The sequence below is a fragment of the Indicator indicator genome, chromosome 6, assembly GCF_027791375.1.
Source record: "Indicator indicator isolate 239-I01 chromosome 6, UM_Iind_1.1, whole genome shotgun sequence".
NCBI classification, from domain to species: domain Eukaryota; kingdom Metazoa; phylum Chordata; class Aves; order Piciformes; family Indicatoridae; genus Indicator; species Indicator indicator.
In genome coordinates, this window is record NC_072015.1 from 29,503,414 (window position 1) to 29,521,431 (window position 18,018).

At 42.2% G+C, this 18,018-nt stretch overlaps 1 protein-coding gene across 3 annotated transcripts in view; it reads right to left on the minus strand.

Annotated features, from left to right (window-relative positions):
• Positions 1 to 2,545: 2,545 nt before the first annotated feature.
• ANKRD12 (ankyrin repeat domain 12) overlaps positions 2,546 to 18,018 on the minus strand; it is a 58,670-nt gene continuing 43,197 nt past the window's right edge. Inside the window, exons 9-12 of one of the 3 annotated variants that reach the window (XM_054381872.1) lie at positions 10,881 to 10,979; positions 8,767 to 8,910; positions 4,111 to 4,206; positions 2,546 to 3,780 (exon numbers count right to left, since the gene is read on the minus strand). In XM_054381872.1, coding sequence (XP_054237847.1) covers positions 3,595 to 3,780; positions 4,111 to 4,206; positions 8,767 to 8,910; positions 10,881 to 10,979 — 525 coding nt within the window. In that variant the 3' untranslated portion in view covers positions 2,546 to 3,594. Of the gene's footprint in view, positions 3,781 to 4,110; positions 4,207 to 5,640; positions 5,839 to 8,766; positions 8,911 to 10,880; positions 10,980 to 18,018 lie in introns of those variants that run through there. The other 2 variants (XR_008489123.1, XR_008489122.1) reach the window with 2 other exon arrangements.

The following is an 18,018-nucleotide window of genomic DNA, read 5'->3' on the forward strand; positions in this document are numbered from 1 at the left end:
CAGCTGTCTCCATCCCAAGTATTTTTGTCACCTGCTTCTTGCCTAACACAGCCATTTATACTCTTAATTATTCATACTTTAAAAAGTCTGCATGAGATTCTCCCACTTCCAGATCACAGAACCACAGAATACATCCAGTAGGAAGAGACCTCAAAGATCATCCAGTCCAACCCTTGACCCACCACTGAAGGGTCAACACTAAACTATGTCCCTAAGTGCCAGGTCCACACGTTGCTTAAACACCTCCAGGGATGGTGTCTCCACCACTGCCTTGGGCAGACCATTCCAATGTTTGAGAATCCTTTCAGTGAAGAAGTATTTCCTAACATCCAGCCTAGACCTCCCCTGGCACAGCTTGTAACCATTCCCTCTAGTCCTGTCACTTGCCACCAAGGAGAAGAAGCTGCCTCCTCCTCACTCCAACCTCCCTTCAGGTAGTTGTAGAGAGTCATGAGGTCTCCCCTCAGCCTCCTCTTCTCCAGACTGAACAACCCCAGCTCCCTCAGACATGTAGGCCATGTGCTCCCAGCCCTTCATGAGCCTGGCTGCCCTTCTCTGGACAATTTTCAATGTCCTTTTGTAGTGAGGTGCCCAGAACTGAACACAGTACTCAGGTTGTGGCCTCACCAGTGCTGAGTGCAGGAGGATGATCACCTCCCTGTTCCTGCTGGCCACAGTGTTTCTAATACAAGCCAGGATGCCATTGGCCTTCTTGGACACCTGGGCATACTGCTGACTCATGTTCAGTTGACTGTCAACCAATACCCCGGGTCCCTCTCCAAGTTGCAGCTTTCCAACCACACATCCCCAAGTTTGTAGCTTACCATGGGGTTGTTGTGACCCAGGTGAGGGGCCTGGCAGTGGTCTTGCAGATGTTACTTTTTATTACTTCAAGTGTCTGAAGTAAACTCACACTCACTCTCTAGTTAACACCTTGCAGCTTTATCCATCTTTTCCTTTTTAAGCAACTCACACAGATTTGTGTGTCATTTTCAATTTGTACAGCTAGTTCCAACAGAGCATTTTACTTTCAGGGGAATATTTACTTCCAGAAGAATATCACACTGGCATTTTCCTCACTATATCTTCAATTCTGAGTGATGTCAGGAAGATATTTCTATGTAAAAGCAGGAACAACTTTTCCTTCTTTAGGTACCTAACAAATTAAAAGTGGAAAAAAAATCAAACAGTTACAGGGCAGGAACTACATAGTAACTGGTTTTACTATGCTTTATTATTACTATTGTTATTGCTATGACTATTAATTTACTCTTAATGTGCATAGGGGAAGGAGCCTACTGTCTACAAAGTCACTTGTTCCATGTCAGTCTGCACTCCAGCACAAGGAAGATACCCTAGGCTCTGATATTAGGAAGGAGTAGCTACTCTGTAGTAATTCACCTGGTAATTAATAATCACTCCAAACCAAGCACTTGAAATCTCATTCCAGGGTCTCTTACCTAAGCCCCGTGTCTTTCAGCAGCAATTTCACAGATATCAGATATCAGCATTCCTGAATTATTTATGGACTAGAGGGCAAGAAATCTTTTTCATGAATATCTCTTAACCTCCTACTAATAAATTAACTGTCTGCTCATTAGGGACAGGACTAAGAATAAAAAAGCATTACTTTTCACAATATGGGGACTTTTTCACTGACCTTCAGTTCTGGCTTGAGCTAGACCAGAATCAATTCTGGTCAGGGATTTGACTTCTCAGCTCAGCCTCTGCTCAGTGAGGGCACTTTCTGAAATTCAGGGCAGGTCTGCACAGCCAGGGGCTGCTTCTAGCACTGCAAACGTTGATGGGGAGAGTTACTGCCAACGGTTACTGCCAAGGGCTGGGCTGCAGAAAGGCTCTGGCTTAGACTTACTCCTGGGCAGACCAGGGGCACTGCCACATCTTGTGCTCCACATAAGGGTGTAGGAAGTCAGAGGTGTCACCTGTGAGGAGGATTGAACAGGACAAGTGACCCTCAACTGACCAACAAGGGATTCCATCCCATGGACATCATCTTCAGGATAAAGCTAAGGGATCAGCAGAGTCAAGTTCTCTCTTCTACAATGATCAGGACGACTCTGCTCTGCCTTCAGTTCTGGTCTGTGTGTTCCTGAATCCAGTTCCAGAATCCAGCTCCTGAATCTAGTTACCATCTGCTGCTGAATCCAGTCTGGGACTTCCCCAGCACAGCATCAGTGGTGATGGTGACACTATTGCCATCAGGGTTTTGTTCCATATTGGTTTGTATCTATTTCATTTTATTAGTATTTCCATTAAAGCTTTCCCAACCCATCAATCTTTTTTCCCTTATTTCCAACTCATCAGTCTTTCTTCCCATATTCCCTTTCTTGTCCCTTTGGGAATGGAGAGGGGTTCATAGAGAGCCTCTGACACTTGTCTAGTGGCCAGCCCAGCCCTAACCCTTGCCAGTCTCCTTATGTATTTCAGGAATGCCGAGATTTGATATATCAAAGTGTTCCAACACTAAGAAATTGCAATGAGTAACATGACCAATAAAATTTATTAAACATTCTATTTACAGCTATTCACATGTTCTTCCATAGGTTAATATTAAAATAGACAATATACAATTTAAGAATTTTCATTCAAAGGCATTTAGTTGAAAAAAAATATGCTCTATTATGAGACCACCATGTAAGAGCAAAAGGTGTTTGTTGGGTTTGGTTTGTTTGTTTTACACAAAAATATCCTCAGTACAGTAAGTGGTAGGTGTGACATTACAACAGCAGACTGATGTGAGATACGGTTGGTGTAGGTATTACAGTTGTTTAGGGATCAGTTATTGAAGTACAGGAGTTTCAGGGGCATGCAATACAGTTCTGTCTCAACTCTTTTACAGTCATGGTGATGAAACAAGCAGCGAAATCAAACACATGCCCTACCAAAAAAAAAACCAAAACCAAAAACAACCCAAAACCAAACCAAACCCAGAACTGCCAACCAGGAACACATCACACTGCAGCAAAAAACGACAACTTTGGTCCAATAAAACCTTAGACAAAAAACAGTTGTACAGTTAAAATATCTGAACATTAATTACAAGACTATTTACATTTGCACAATAGGTAGAAAATAAATTATTTTAAAATGAAAACAATATTACATCTTTCCCCCCCAAAAAAGAAAACTGTACAGCACTTTACAAAATATAATAAGATTAATAAGACTATTTTCCTCCAGGTTGGACATTTTCTTCCACAGGCTTTCTCATCATTTTTCTGTGGGAGTTCAACTGTTACTGAAGTTTCTCAATGCAAAGCTTTATAGCAGATTTTGAAGTGTCCTTTGGGTTTTTTTGTGACTGTTTTAGTTATTAACAGCTTCCAGCGCTGTTAAGTTGCCTTGTTTTGCCATTTTCCAGCAGTAAGCTCTAATGCCACAGGCGATTTTAAATGGCAGTTACTGGGAATGGGCTTTAAAATAAAGATCCATCCTCTGTGTCCTCAAGAGCCCGTGCCACACTTCTCTGAAGGAACACCAGAATTATTGAGTGGGAATTCCACAGAATTAAGTGTTCAGTCTGTAAAGAAAAAAATACCTTTTGTGTGTCACTGTGCCACAAGGTGCTTGACATCATATTGGCGTCAACTCGAAGTCATCATTAACATCAACAAGAGGAACATAAAACTCCTGAATTTCATAAATGCTGATAGATTTGTAGGTAGCAGGATCAAGCTCTTGTAGCTTATGCTGCCACTCCAGTCTCTGTACCGCGTTTAACGCCGCTGCTTCATGCTGCTGCCTCATCAGAAGGCACGTCTGTTTTGAAGAGGAGAAGGAAATTATTGCAATACTGGACAAAACAAGTCAAATTTGACAATAGAGAAAAAAATCCAGGAGCCTGACTGGTAGCAATAAGTCATTTCCCAATGATACATTTAGAAATTCGAGGGTTATTCCGTTACACTACATAGCAACAAAGTTGTTTTTCCTTTATACTACTGGACCGTCTTCGTTGTTGCACTCAAAACCCATCCAATCACTTCTGATACTGCCTTTGAATCTACTTTTTATTCACCTCAATTTTACAGGGACATTTCAGTCTGGTGGGGGTTACTTTTTTAAAGTGAAAAAAACAAAGCAGCGTACCTTCAATTTGTCAAACTTATCATCCACGTCCTGTAACCATGACATGAACTGCCTTGCATTAAATCGATCCCTCACTGATGTTTTGCTGTCATCAGCCTGTAAAGAAGAATTGACCCAAACTGTCAGGGATTGGATGATTCACTTTTAAGCATACTATAAAACAGGAAACTACTCTCTGGGTCCTTCCTGAACAAGCACAGAACCAACCATTATCTAACCTAGCAAGGCTGGTGCTAAACCATGTCCCTCAGCACCACATCTCTGCGTCTTTGAAACACCTCCAGGGATGGGGATTCAACCACCTCCCTGTGAAACGCGTTCCAGTGTTTGAGAACCCTTTCAGTGAAGATGTTTCTTCTGACACCCAACCTAAACCTCCCCTGGTGCAACTTGAGGCCATTTCATTTCAACGTATTACTTGGGTTTTCTCCAAAGAAGGAGACTCCATAACCTCTCTGCAAAGCCTGCTCCAGGGCTCTTTCACCCTCACAGGAAAGAATTTTCTCCTTTTGGTCTGACGGAATCTTCTGTGCTCTATAGTTTGTGCCCATTGCCCCTTGGCCTGTCACTGGGCACCACTGGAAAGAGTCTGGCCCCATCCTTTTGACCCCCACCCTTTAGCTATTGGTCAGCATAGAGAAGATCCACTCTGCTCTTCTCCAGGCTAAGCAGCCCCAGGTCTGTCAGCATTTCTTCCTCACAGAGATGCTCCAGTCCCCTCAGCATCTTTCTAGCCTCTGCTGCACTCTCTCCAGTAGTTCCCTGTCTCTCTTGAACTGGGGAGTCCAAAACTGGACCCAGTACTGCAAATGTGGCCTTGCTGGGGCAGAGTAGAGGGGAAGGAGAACCTCCCTCGTCTTAATCTCTGAATCAGTACAAGGCAGATCCTTCCACAAAACTGCTTTTGCTTTATTCTCTAAAAAAATAAATTCAATAACAAATTAAAGACATAATCCCTTGGGGAAAAGTTAACACATTAATAAAAAGAAACTTAGGCAGCCTGACTTCACTGGCTGCAAAAGTATTCAAAAGCAATAATAAAATAGTATTTACATCAAAATCCCTAAAAGGAGATTAAAACAAGTGAGCAGACATGTCTTATGTCTTGCTCAATGAAATAAAACTTCTATCTATTCATTAAGAATATGGAACATCACATCTGCCCCTCAGTCCCTCATGAGAAACTAGATCCTTTGTAGATAGTCCTGAAGCCAGACTATGCCAATGTAACAGTTAAGTCATAATCACCAAATAAAACAAGCTGCTGTTACTTTTTTTTTAGGGAAAAAAACGAGACTGCAGGAATTTCTACACTTTAGTAATGGGCAAGAATGGGTGAAAATCCTGCAGAGACTGAAGTCCGTAAGAAACCCATCTTTGGTTTGACCACATGACTGTGAAGTGTGGCTCTTAAGGTCTGCCCAACACATGCTGTTGGAAAGGCAAGCCTCCAAAGACTCAGAAATCCCATCAAAACAGTCCTGAGGGAGTCATGTTCCTGCCAAAAAAACCATCTCTTTGATTACAAACCTCTACCAGCTATTTGCTCAAATACAAGAGAAATCTCATCCAAAATGTTTCTTCTTTGGAGAACACAATTAAGAGTTGCCATCAGGGTAACAGCAGAGTGACAGAACCCATCACAGGAGAATGTTTTTTTTCTTAAGCATCTACGTCCTTCCCATGAAGTATCAAGTTCAAAGCATCAAGGTGGTCGTTAAAACACTGCTTTCAGTTATAAGAAAAAAATATATTTAATACTTTGATGAACATTACAGGCAAAAGAAAATTTCCTAATAAAACCCACCACAGACGGAGGCACCAAGTTGCTGAGGTCATGAGGGGGAATGACAGGCATTCTACTACTGCTCCTGTTATCATCTAGATGATCATTTGAAGTGGGGGGGAAGCCCACAACAACTTCTCCCTCCATAAAGCTTTCTTTTGTTTCATAGAGTTCAGATATAAAGTCATAGAGTAAAATCATAGAATGTTTTGGGTTGCAAGGGACCTTACAGCTAATCTAGATCTGTCATGGACAGCCACACCTCCTACTAGGCCAGACTGCTCAAGGCTCTATCCATCCTGCCTTTGAACACTTCCAGGCTTGAAGCCCCCACACTTTCTCTGGAAATCTGTTCCAGTGCCTCACCACCCTCATTGGGAAGAGTTATTTCTTAATGTCTAATCTCAATCCAGTTTCTTCTAGTCTGAAGCCATTACTCTTGCTCCTGTCACTTCAGGGCTTTGTAAGAAGTCCCTCTCCAGCTCTCCTGTAGCCCACTTCAAATATTGGAAGGCTGTTCTAAGGTTTCCCAAAACCTTCTCTTCTCCAGGCTGAACAACCCCACCTCTCTCAGCCTGTCCTCCCAGGAGCGGTGTTTCCCTCCTCTGATCATCCAGCTCCGCTGGACCTGCTTAAACAGGTCCATGTTAGAATCAGCTTATTTAAGATGAATTGTAAAATGTTAACTAGAAAAATGTAGCTCCATGTGGAACTTAGAGGGATCTCAAATTTCTAGAAAGCTCAAAGCCTCTAAATTGAGAAAAAATATTAAAGGACATTCTGAACTTCAAAATTAACAATGATGGTATTTGGACTGCTAAGAGAAAAATCTCATTTTTGCTCTATCAGTTACATTTACTAAGGAAATTATTTTAAAATTTACCAGTATAAAGCTTAAAATGGGAGAACAACACAATCTCCATAAAGTGCTACCCCCTGCTGAACCACCTCATTGTGCACAGCTCTAGTTCTTTAAAGATGGGGGGAGGAAAAAGTAGTAACAGCCTGAGCAAGCACTGGAAACTAATTATTCTACGAGGGGCTCCAGGACTAAAGTGGATTCCCCATCTGTTGGAAACGTAGGTGTTTCATTTTAAAATGCACCAACACTTTCATTACACTAAAACCATCAAATGTCTTCCTTGCCTTATGTGTTCCTCACAGGTTCTGAACGCTGGTTCCATTTTTGTTACTTGGCAGAGCTGTTCACAAGACACCAGCACCAGGAAATTATATTCTCCAAAGTTCTCTGGTAGAGGTAGTCCATGAATGGTATGTAGATTACAAAGTACTCCGTTACTGCTCATACTACACAGGTTGCAGTACCCATATACTGCTCCTTCTATAGAATAAGAGAATCAGTAATGATGGAAAAGCTCCCCAAGATCATCAAAAGTCCAACCGTTAACCCAGCGCTGCCAAGTCCACCACTCAGCTGTGTCCCTCAGCACCACATCTACATGGCTTCTTGAACACTTCCATGGATGATGACTCCATGACCGCCACAGGCAGCCTGTTTCAGGGCTTAGCCATTCTTCCAGTGAAGATATTTTTCCTAGTATCCAACCTAAACCTCCCCTGGGGCAACTAGAGGCTGATTCCTCTCATCTTATTTCTTGTTACCTGACAGAGAAACCACCCCTCCCCTCAATACAACTTCCTTTCAGCAAGTTATAGAGAGCAAGAACGTTTTCCCTCAGCTTCCTTTTCTCTGGACTAAACAACCCCAGTTCCCTCAGCTGCTCCTAGAAAGACCTGTATTTCAGACACTTCACCAGCTTCACTGCCCTTCTCTGGACATGCTCCAGCACCTCAATGTCCTTCTTGGAGAGTGAGGAGCCTAAACTTTATCCTAGTATTTGAGGTTCAGTCTCCCAAGCGCCCAGTAAGGGGAGGGCAATCATTTCCCTAGTCCTGCTGGCTACACTATTGCTGATAGAGGCCAGCATGTTGTTGGCCTTCTTGGTTACTTGGGCACACTGCTGGCTCATGTTCAGCCAGCTGTTGACCAGCAAGCCAAGGTTCTATTTTAACCAGGAATAATACCAACACTGAAGATGTAAATAACATTGCACATGTAAATAATATGAAGCTTGAGGTGATTTTCAAAGAAATAAAAATTAATTTGTTATTTTTCAGCATTTCAGTGCTGGTCATCTGGTTTATATAAAACAATTCTCACGTTCCTTATGGAGAGGAGAAAAATGTGGTGGTGAAACACTGGAACAGGTTGCCCAGAGAAGTTGTGGAGGCTCCAAGCCTGGAAGTGCTCAAAGCTAGGTTGGATGGGGCCTTGAACAACCTGGTCTAGTAGGAGGTATCCCTGTCCATGGCAGGAGGGTTGGAACTAGATGATATTTAAGGTTCCTTCCAATCCAAACCAGTCTAGGATTGTATGATATCTCCATAAAATATTTCCAAATTCATGAACCAATCTTACCACTTCATGCACTACTGGCACTCCAAGTCTCTGGGCTACGGGTAAAAATTACTCTTTTATTCTGGCATGTTTTTAATTACTGTTTAAGCTGTATTTGTAAGCTCCCAAAATATGTTCTGTTTATGACCGAAACTGAATTTCATCAAAATCAGTGAAGTAATGTTCTCATTTATCTTTCTCCTCATTTCTGTAGGAGGAAGAAAATCAGACACGGTACCAACCAGAAAACCACGTACACATACCCCTATCCTTTTGTCATTGTACACATACCACACGAAGCCTAGCCAAGGTAACAACCTATAATGTGCAAAACCTTAATTCCATACAAACCAATGCCAGGTTCATCATGAGAACAGAATTCTCTCCAAGCATTCCTTTTGAGTCAGTCTAGAAAGACCTTCTTGGATGACATTCTGAAATACATCTCTACCTGAGCATCCAGAGGCATGTTATAAACCTCGGTGTCCAGCAGGATGTTGCAGGCACTGAATGGTAGTGTTTGATTAGCCAGAGTTCGTGCTGCTCGGCAGTGAACACGCAGAACTTCTTGTTCATTGGAAATAATAAGCTTCTCCTAATTGAATAAAAGATCAACATATGAATGTACATGAGGTAAATCAAACATTTCAGGTTAATTCATTAAAATATCCATTCAGTTAAAGGTTCCTTTGCAGTGCTTTTGAAACTGTGTGACAAGTGGGCTGGTGGGGGAAGGAGTGGTTGTTAGAGAATCAGAGAATGGTGGAGGGTTGGAAGGAACCTCTGGAGATTAAGTCCAATCCCCCTGATAAAGCAGGGTCACCCACAGCAGGTTGCACAAGATCACAATGCGCAAGGTACATTTGGAATCTCTTCAGAGAAGGAGACTCCACACCCTCTCTGGGAAGTCTGCTCCAGGGCTCTGCCACCCTCAGGGCAGAGAAATTTTTCTTCACGTTCAGATGGAACTTCCTGGATTCCAGTTTGTGCCCATTCCTCTTTGTCCTAGCACTGGGCACCACTGAAAAGAGTCTGGCCTCATCCTCTTGACACCCACCCTTTAGCTCTTGCTAAGCATTGAGAAGACCCCCTCTCAGGCTGCTCTTCTCCAAGCTAAACAGACCAGGTCTTTCAGCCCTTCCTCCTCACAGAGATGCTCCAGTCCCTTCAGCATCTTTGCAGCCTCTACTGAGCTCTCTCCAGTAATTCTGTGTATCTCTTGAACTGGGGAGCCCAGAACTGGACACAACACTCCCAATGTGGTCTCACTAGGGCAGGAGAGAGAAGAACCCCCCTCGACCTGCTGGTCATCTAATCAAATCCAAGATGTCAATTTAATGATGCAAAGAGCATTCCCTGAATATCAAAACTGAAGACACCTTCCCGCTCCCCAAATGCTGGCTGAAAGTCATGCCCAGATTTTCCATGTAGTGCTACTGAGGCAAGTTCCAGGTAATGAGGAAGGCGAAAGATAGAAAGTTTAAGGAGCACAGGGTTGGGATACAGAACCTTGGAAGAGACCTTTGCGATCATCAAGCCAAACCATTATACAGGTTTCTGAGTCTCCACTATACGAAGGTTTTTGTCACATGCTTGTCATGGCAAACTCAGTGGCCAAGCAAAAAAGAATGTTACGTGAGTGTGTTTACTCCTCTGTAATGTAATGGCTCTAATTTTTAACATTAGGGAAAAAGGTGTAATATAAAAAGCTCAGAAAACATTAAATGCAGCATCTTACCTTTGCTTACAAATAATTTCTTTTCAGTCAGACCTTGAGCCATGTGCACATTCTTTGTACTTGCTATTTTATACCTATTTTACATTGAAATACTGAATTCAAGTAAAAACTTGCCCTCAACTTGTTTGTTCTGGTTTGAAATCAACTTTAAAAACTACCACACTGGGGTTTAATGAACCAACTGCTTGTAGAACTGTGTGGAAAGATTTCTTACATACCTTTAAGATACATGAGCAAGGGGTCCCGTCTGTGTCCACAAGCAATCTGGCTCATGGTACTGACAGACATCTAAATTTAGGCTGCCAAGGAACAAAGTTTGGGCAACACAAAGAGTACTCTTAAACCAGGAGTATTTTCCCAGTTTCTGTGTTCAAATTCAGTGAAGCCTGCAGATGCAGTTCTAATATAATTTTAGGCACTTTCTGCAAGCAGAATAATGCACATCATGTGTTAGTCTTAGAGCCACTGTGTGTTCTACCAAGACAGAATTTACTCTTGCTTCGATTCTTTTAACTCAGTTTGGTTCTGAAGCCTATGACCATTATTAGCTGTCAAAAACACAGTCTGAAGCTTTCTTCCCACTTCCCCTGGGAAAAATCTGGGCTACATCTTAGAGGAATTAACAGGAAAAAGCTGCTATCTGACTGACTTATGTATTCTGCTGAGCTGTCCAAACCATATTTTTTTATTCATAAATTTGGATAGAAGGTGCATTACTTCTACAGCACTCTTCTATTCAGCAAAATACAGTCCATGCATTGAAAAAAATAAACAATCCTAAAGCTTAAAGTTGGGAAAGAAAATAATATAAATTCCTTCAGTCTTACCCTTTCAACCCTGTGCTGCAAACGTAGCTTCATCCTCGCAGCCTCTTGTTGTTTAAATAGTTCTTTAAGTGGGTCTGACAGTGAGGGAGGTGGTGTAATCTGTGTAAAAAGATTTATAAATAGTATAGTCAGTCTGTCTTTAACAGATGTTTGACATTACCTAGATGATTTGAGCATTAAAAAACTCCACCAACATAAGCAAAACATATTTTAGGGAAAACATGAGATTTTTGTACATTCTATTAATTACATGACTTCAATCCATTTGCAATAAAACGTTTTAAGGATGTTTTTAACTATAAAGCTAATAAACCTGACTGAAGTGGCATTTCAAAGCAATCATTTCATACAATCATAGAATGGTTTGGGTTGGAAGGAACTTTAAAAGGCCATTTAGTCCAACCCCCCTGCAGTAAGCAGGGACATCTGAAACTAGATCAGGTTGCTTAAGAGCCCCAAACAACCTGACCTGGAATGTTTTCAGGGATGGGGCATCTACCACCTCTCTAGGCAATCTGGACCAGGGTTTCAACACCCTCAGTGTAAGCCCTTCTCTCTAGTCTAAATCTCCCTCTTTTAGCTTAAAACCATCACACCTTATCCTGTCACAACAGGCCCTGCTAAAATACCTGTCCCAAACTTTCTGATCAGCCTCTTTAAGTGCTGAAAGGCCACAAGAAAGTCTGCCTGGAGCTTTCCCTTCTTCAGGCTTGAACAATCCCAATTCTCTCAGCCTGTCTTCACAGAAGAGGAGTTCCAGCCTTTGGATCATTGCTGTGGCTTCCTCATGTCTTTCCTCTCACATCTCTCCTGTGCTGAGGACTCCAGAGCTGGACCCAGCAGTGCAGCTGGAGTCTCATTAGAGCAGATGGGAAAAATCCTTTCCCTTGACCTGCTGTCCAGTGTTTCAACCAGTCACTGTGAGCATGCCAAAGCTGTTCTTTAAAAGTGCTATACATTAGAAGATAGTAGAACTAAAACTTGCTTTCAGTTTTAAAGACTCTTTAAAGCAGAACTGTTCCAGAAGTTAAAAGCTGCCTAGCCAAATGCAAAAGTGAAGTCAGAAAAGAAAAAAACATTGTTAAAAAAGAAGTTACTCAATATAACTATGCACTGTCACTGACATTTTACATGGCACAAAAGATAAACAATGCTATTCCTCATCTAACAGTCATGCAGGACATAGACAAGCACAAAAAGTACACTGGAGCCCCATGCAGTGACTTGGAAAATGGTTTTCTGTCAGTTATTCAAATGCATGGTGGGTTTTCTTTTAAAGCTTAAGCCTAAAAAAGTAATGAATAAAATAATCAAACAGACCTGAGTGAGCTGATAACACTGTTATTGATTTGCTTTATGCTAAACATTTTGTGTTTTCAATCAGTTAGTTAAACAACCAGTATTACTGCCCAGATCCAGCTGTGTGACAAACACTTAAAAGGCATCTTGAGCCCTCATGGCAACTGCAAAAATCAGATGTTTCTTGAGAAGTAACTAATAAACATCTTCAGACTTTTAAGGCTCCACCCAAGGTTTCCTTTTCTTTCTGCCAGTTCTGTCTGACAGCTAAGGATGTTTTTTTAACCACTCTTAGATGTAAGAGCATCGATACTGCTTCAGAAAGACTCATCAAAACAAAATTAAATACTGCTTACTACTGCTGCTGCTCCTCCAAAACCACAGCTGAAATACCTACTGGTATTCTACTCTACCTTCTACCTAACACAAACACAGACAGCAATAATTCTATTCAACAATATGGATTCTGCAACTGTCAAGAAGCAATCAATGCATCACGAAAACATGGACACACTGCATTACTAGAATCGGTCTTACACCTATACACTTCAGTAACAAAGGGATTTAGCTACCAGGAATTATTTGATTATTGTTATCTTGGAAAACTATTTCAGGACAATTTTTTCATCAACTGGAAGTTGGGCAATATCTTTGGAATTAAAGAACATATTGAACAGAAAGAACGTATCAATACGACAAGAGGAAACGGCCTCAAATAAACCAGTTCTGAGGTGTCAGAATCTATTGGGGTGCTTGATAGGATGAGAGGAAGTGTCCTCAAGTTGCACCAGGGGTAGTTTAGGTTGGACATTTAGGAACAATTTCTTCCCCAAAGGGATTAAGCTCTGGAACAGGCTCCCGAGGGAAGTGGTGGAGTCCCTATCCATGAAAGGATTTAAAAATCATGCAGATGTGCTGCTAAGGGACATGGTTTAGTGGTAGCTTGGCAGTGCTGGGTTAGTGGTTGGGCTTGATGAACTTACAGGTCTCTTCCAACCAAAACAATTCTATGATTCTAATAACTAATTGTGGTTTCTTCCTTCAGTTATTATTTGGTACACAACAACATTTAGCTCCTTCATGTTTCAAACTGCTAAGCAAGGTACACTTCACTTCTCTCAATGAAGTTGGTTTGGCTCCCAAATGGGTGAGTAACCTTTATGGCATCTGCCACTTTGTATAAGTCATCACCACTGAAAACAAACACACACAACCAGAAGAAATCCAGACCCAAACCACAGACATCTCCTGAAATAATCTGTCTCAGTCATAAAGGGGTATCAGTGTGATTAAGCTTAGTTTAAGACACACTGCAGTCCAGTTTTGCCTGTAAACTTTGCTCTCATGGCACAGCACAACGGTGCTGTCATGGTCTTTCAATAACTAAGAAGAGATGCTCGTAGTGACACCAAGCTTTGATTAATCTAAAGAACTCTCAAACATCTCAGTGCTTTGGCTAGCAGAGAAAGACATAGCAAAACAAACAAGCTAAACAATCAGTCTGTAAATATTCTTTGAGCTTATGCAGCTAAGTTGTCCAGAAATAAAATCTCAGAGTTGGTGAGCTTCCATACCACCTGAACAACCCTTAAATTTACAGATCACTTGATTTTGCAAGAGGAATAAGAATCAACACCGTAGAAAATAGCTGGAAAGGGCTTAATTACCTAGCCAGCAAATTTGTGTGGGCTTTTATTTAAATGTCTAAGAGAACCCTGCCTCTGTGAAGCTGCTGTTCATAGAATCATAGAATCATTTTGGTTGGAAGAGACCAAAGAGATCTTAAGATCATCAAGTCCAATTGTTAATGCAGCATTGCAAAGTCCACCACTAAACCATGTCCCCTCAGCACCACATCTACACTGCTTTTAAATCCCTCCAGGGATGGGGACTCCACCACTTCCCTGGGGAGCCTCTTCCAGAGCTTGACAACCCTTTTGGGGAAGAAATTGTTCCTAACACCCAATCTCAGCCTCCTCTGGTGCAACCTGAGTATGCTTCCTCTCATCCTGTCAAACACCCTAGTACATTCTGAGACCTCAGAACCGGTTTATTGCATTAGTGCTTGTGCATATCAGCCACAGGCAGATTTTCTAACACCAGCAGCTAACATGACAGTGTCCTCCCACAGCCCACCCCACTGACCCTGGCTGGCCAACACCTCTTCAGCCATCTCCAGAAACATTCTGGGTCAGGTTAGATGGGGCTTTGAGCAACCAACCTGCTCTAGTTGCAAATGTCCCTGCTTACTGCAGGGAGGTTGGACTAGCTGACCTTTAAAGGTGCCTTGCAACCCAAACCATTCTATGGTTCTTTGCAGCAGCTACAGGTTTTTATGATCCCAGAGATCACAACTGCCTCTGTGTATAAACACTCCAGTCAGCCCTACACTGTCTACCAAAACACAGAGCTAAATAGAGGACTGAGTTTGTTTACAGTGACTTTTGAAATTATCATTTTTTTCCTATCTTCTTGCAAACATGGGAAGAGCAAGCCTTGGACCCTTGAAGTCTGCAGACAGGGTTTGAGTAGTCTTACACCACCTGCTGGAAATCCCATCTTGTGAACCAGCACTGGGTTTGGACAGAGGAAATTACTTCAGTTTCATTTGATACCATAAAGTTTAAAGGTTTCAAGGCAAGAACAGTCAGAGGAGCCTCTCTGATCTTCTGGTCAAAGAGATGGTTAGTAAGGAGACAACAAAAAGTGTGTAGGGAAAATGCAAATACTTTCTTGCAAGAACAGCATGAAACTGAATGCCACAAGAAAAAGGTGACCCTATTTTTTTTGTATAACCAGAACACATTATCAAACTAGTTTCTTAAGGTCATAGACTCCATGCAGAGGAGAGGGAAACAAAGAAGACTTTCCTTCTTGAGTGTTTTATAATCCTATTCTGAGAAAAGCTAGACAGAACTCTTTGCTCCACTCTACTAGAAGGCACCCATCAGAACAGGTTTGCTCAGTAACAACTAAGGCTCAAGACATACCTTCACCACCTCCCCCACATGAAAATCAGTTAGCCAAGTTTCTTGCACACCTTCCATCCTTCATAAAAACTACAAGAGCACCAACTCTTCACGCCATAAACCTCCAATCCGCTTTTGTGCCCCTTACAAAAAGAGAACACCACTGAAGCTAACTCACATTCATTCATACACAACTATTTTCACACATCCCTCTTCCACCTCCTCTCACCCACCCCTCCCAAATCAACCAGCCTGTTCTACTGTTATAGAACTTCATGCATTTAGGAAATAAATGTTTCTGGTAACATCACTAAAATAAGTTTTTACCACTTAAGATTCTGCAGCAACACCAGGAGAATGGACAGAATCTCTTTTACTAGATACATATCTGCAAGATAGCCATCAGAAGCTGGAAATGAATCACAGAACCGTTTGGGTTGGGAGGGGCCTTTAAAGGTCATGCAGTCCAGCCACTGAATCATCTCATGGCCTCTTCTCAGGAGGCAACGCAGACAAAGATTACTGAAGCCTGCAGAACATATTGGGACACCAGCCTCAAAGAAACATGGGTAAGTGCAATTTAAATTTCCTCTGTTAGAAGATCCTGATTTGTTTCCTTCTGTTTTATGGAATCATAGAATGGTCTGGGTTGGAAGGGGCCTCCAAAGATCATCTAGTCCAAATCCCGCTGCAGTAGGTAGGGGCATCCTCAACTAGATCAGGGTGCCCAGAGCCCTGTTGAGCCTGGCTTTGAGTATCTTTCCAGGGGCCTCAACTACCTCCTCAGGCAACCTGCTCCAGTGTTCCACTACCCTAATGGTAAAGAACTTTATCCTAACATCCAACCTAAATCTACTCTTCTCTAGTTCGAAGCCATTGTCCCTCACACTATCACTCCAGACCTTTATAAACAGTCTCTCTCCAGCCTTCTTGGAGGCCCCCTTCAGGTATTAGAAGGCTGCTATTAGGTCTCCCTGAAGCCTCCTCTTCTCCAGGATGAACAACCCCAGCTCCCTCAGCCTGTCCTTGTAGCAGAGGTGCTCCAACCCCCTGATCATTTTCACGGCCCTCCACTGGACCCTCTCCATCAAGTCCATGTCCTTCCTGTATTTTGAACTGACCTGATGTCTCGTAGCTTACATTTTGTATATGCACTGATGAGAGAGAAGCCACAATTCAGGATGTTTGCAGTTCATCAGATAAACTCCAGTGCATCATTAAAATTCCAATGCACAGAACAGTGTGTTACACCAACTATTCCAAGGCTCAGAGCCTCAGAGCTAAATATATTGTCTTCATGTAGTGGTATCTAAAACACAGGAGTAATTTAAGCAAGAGAATCTACTTTCCCCACAGCTTACATAAATTAATGAGGCACAAATCAGGCTAACAGAGAATCATTAAAGAACCATCAAAGGAAACACTTCAAAATCCCAACAGGAAGGACATTTTCCATGTTAAATTACACATGATATCCATAACAACACTCACACAGAATGGTAGGGGTTGGAAGGAACCTCTGGAGATCATCTAGTCCAACCTCCATGCTAAAGCAGGGTCACCCAGAGCAGGTTGCCCAGGGTTGCATTCAGGTGAGTTTTGAAATTTTCCAGAGAAGGAGACTTCACAATGTCCCTGAGAAGCTTGTTTCAGTGCTCTATCACACTCAGAGTAATTTCTCATGTCTACATGGAACTTCCTTTGTTCCAGTTTGCACCTGTTGCCCCTTGTTCTATCCCTGGCCACCACTGAAAAAGGACTGACCCCAACCTCATGACCTCCACCCTTTAGATATTTGTAAGTATTGATAAGATCTCCTCTTGGTCTTTTCCAGGCTAACAGACCCAGGTCTCTCAGCCTCTACTTGTAAGAGAGATGCTCCAGTCCCCTCAGCATCTTTGCAGATCTCCACTGGACTCTCTCCAGTAGTCCCTTCTGTCTATTGAACTGGGGAGCCTAGAACTGGACACTAATATTCCACAGTTGTGACCAAATGAAACAGCTTTGAATAATTAGTTTTAACAAAATTATTGCTAGCAGAAATTTGGTGCACCTCTCAACACCTGACTTCACTTTTGAAGGACTGGCTGTGCCATAGTAAATACTTTGAAATGCAGCATTTGTCTGTGTGCCTTTTACAGGTGTAATATATAATATACATGACACATGCTGATATACATGACATACATGATATAAGCTGGAGACTTTCAAAACCCACCTGAATGCATTCCTGTGTGGACTACCTGTTATAGATATGCTACCCTAGGTGATCCTGCTCTGGCAGGGGGGTTGGACTCGATCTCTTGAGGTCCCTTCCAACCTCTGATATACTGTGATGCTTTTAAAGGTCATCTAGTCCACCCCCCACCCTGCAGTATACAGGGACATCTACAACCATATGAGTTTACTCAGACCAGCAACCCGTTCTAGTTGCAGATGTCCCTGCTCACTGCAGGGCGGTTGGACTAGATGACCTTCATAGGTCCCTTCCAACCCAACTCATTCTATGATTTTTGATTCTGTGTCCCTGCTCACAGCAGGGGAATTGGACGAGATGGAATTCAAAGGTCCCTTCCAACCCAAACCATTCAATGATTCTATCACGGTTTGTCTTGCAAAACCACTGCTTGCATTTGTACTGATTGGGGCTTTTAAAAACGATGTTACTGGTCAATGCTAATTTGATATTTAGTCTTGAGAAGGTTGAGAGATCTTACTAATGTCTATAAATACCTGGGTAGGGGGAAGCAGTCAAGATGAAAGTGATGGTCTCTTTTCAGTGGTGCCTTGTGATAGGACAAGGAACAGTGGGTACAAACTAGAACACTTCCACCTCAACTTAAGGAGACACTTCTTTAGTGTGAGGGTGA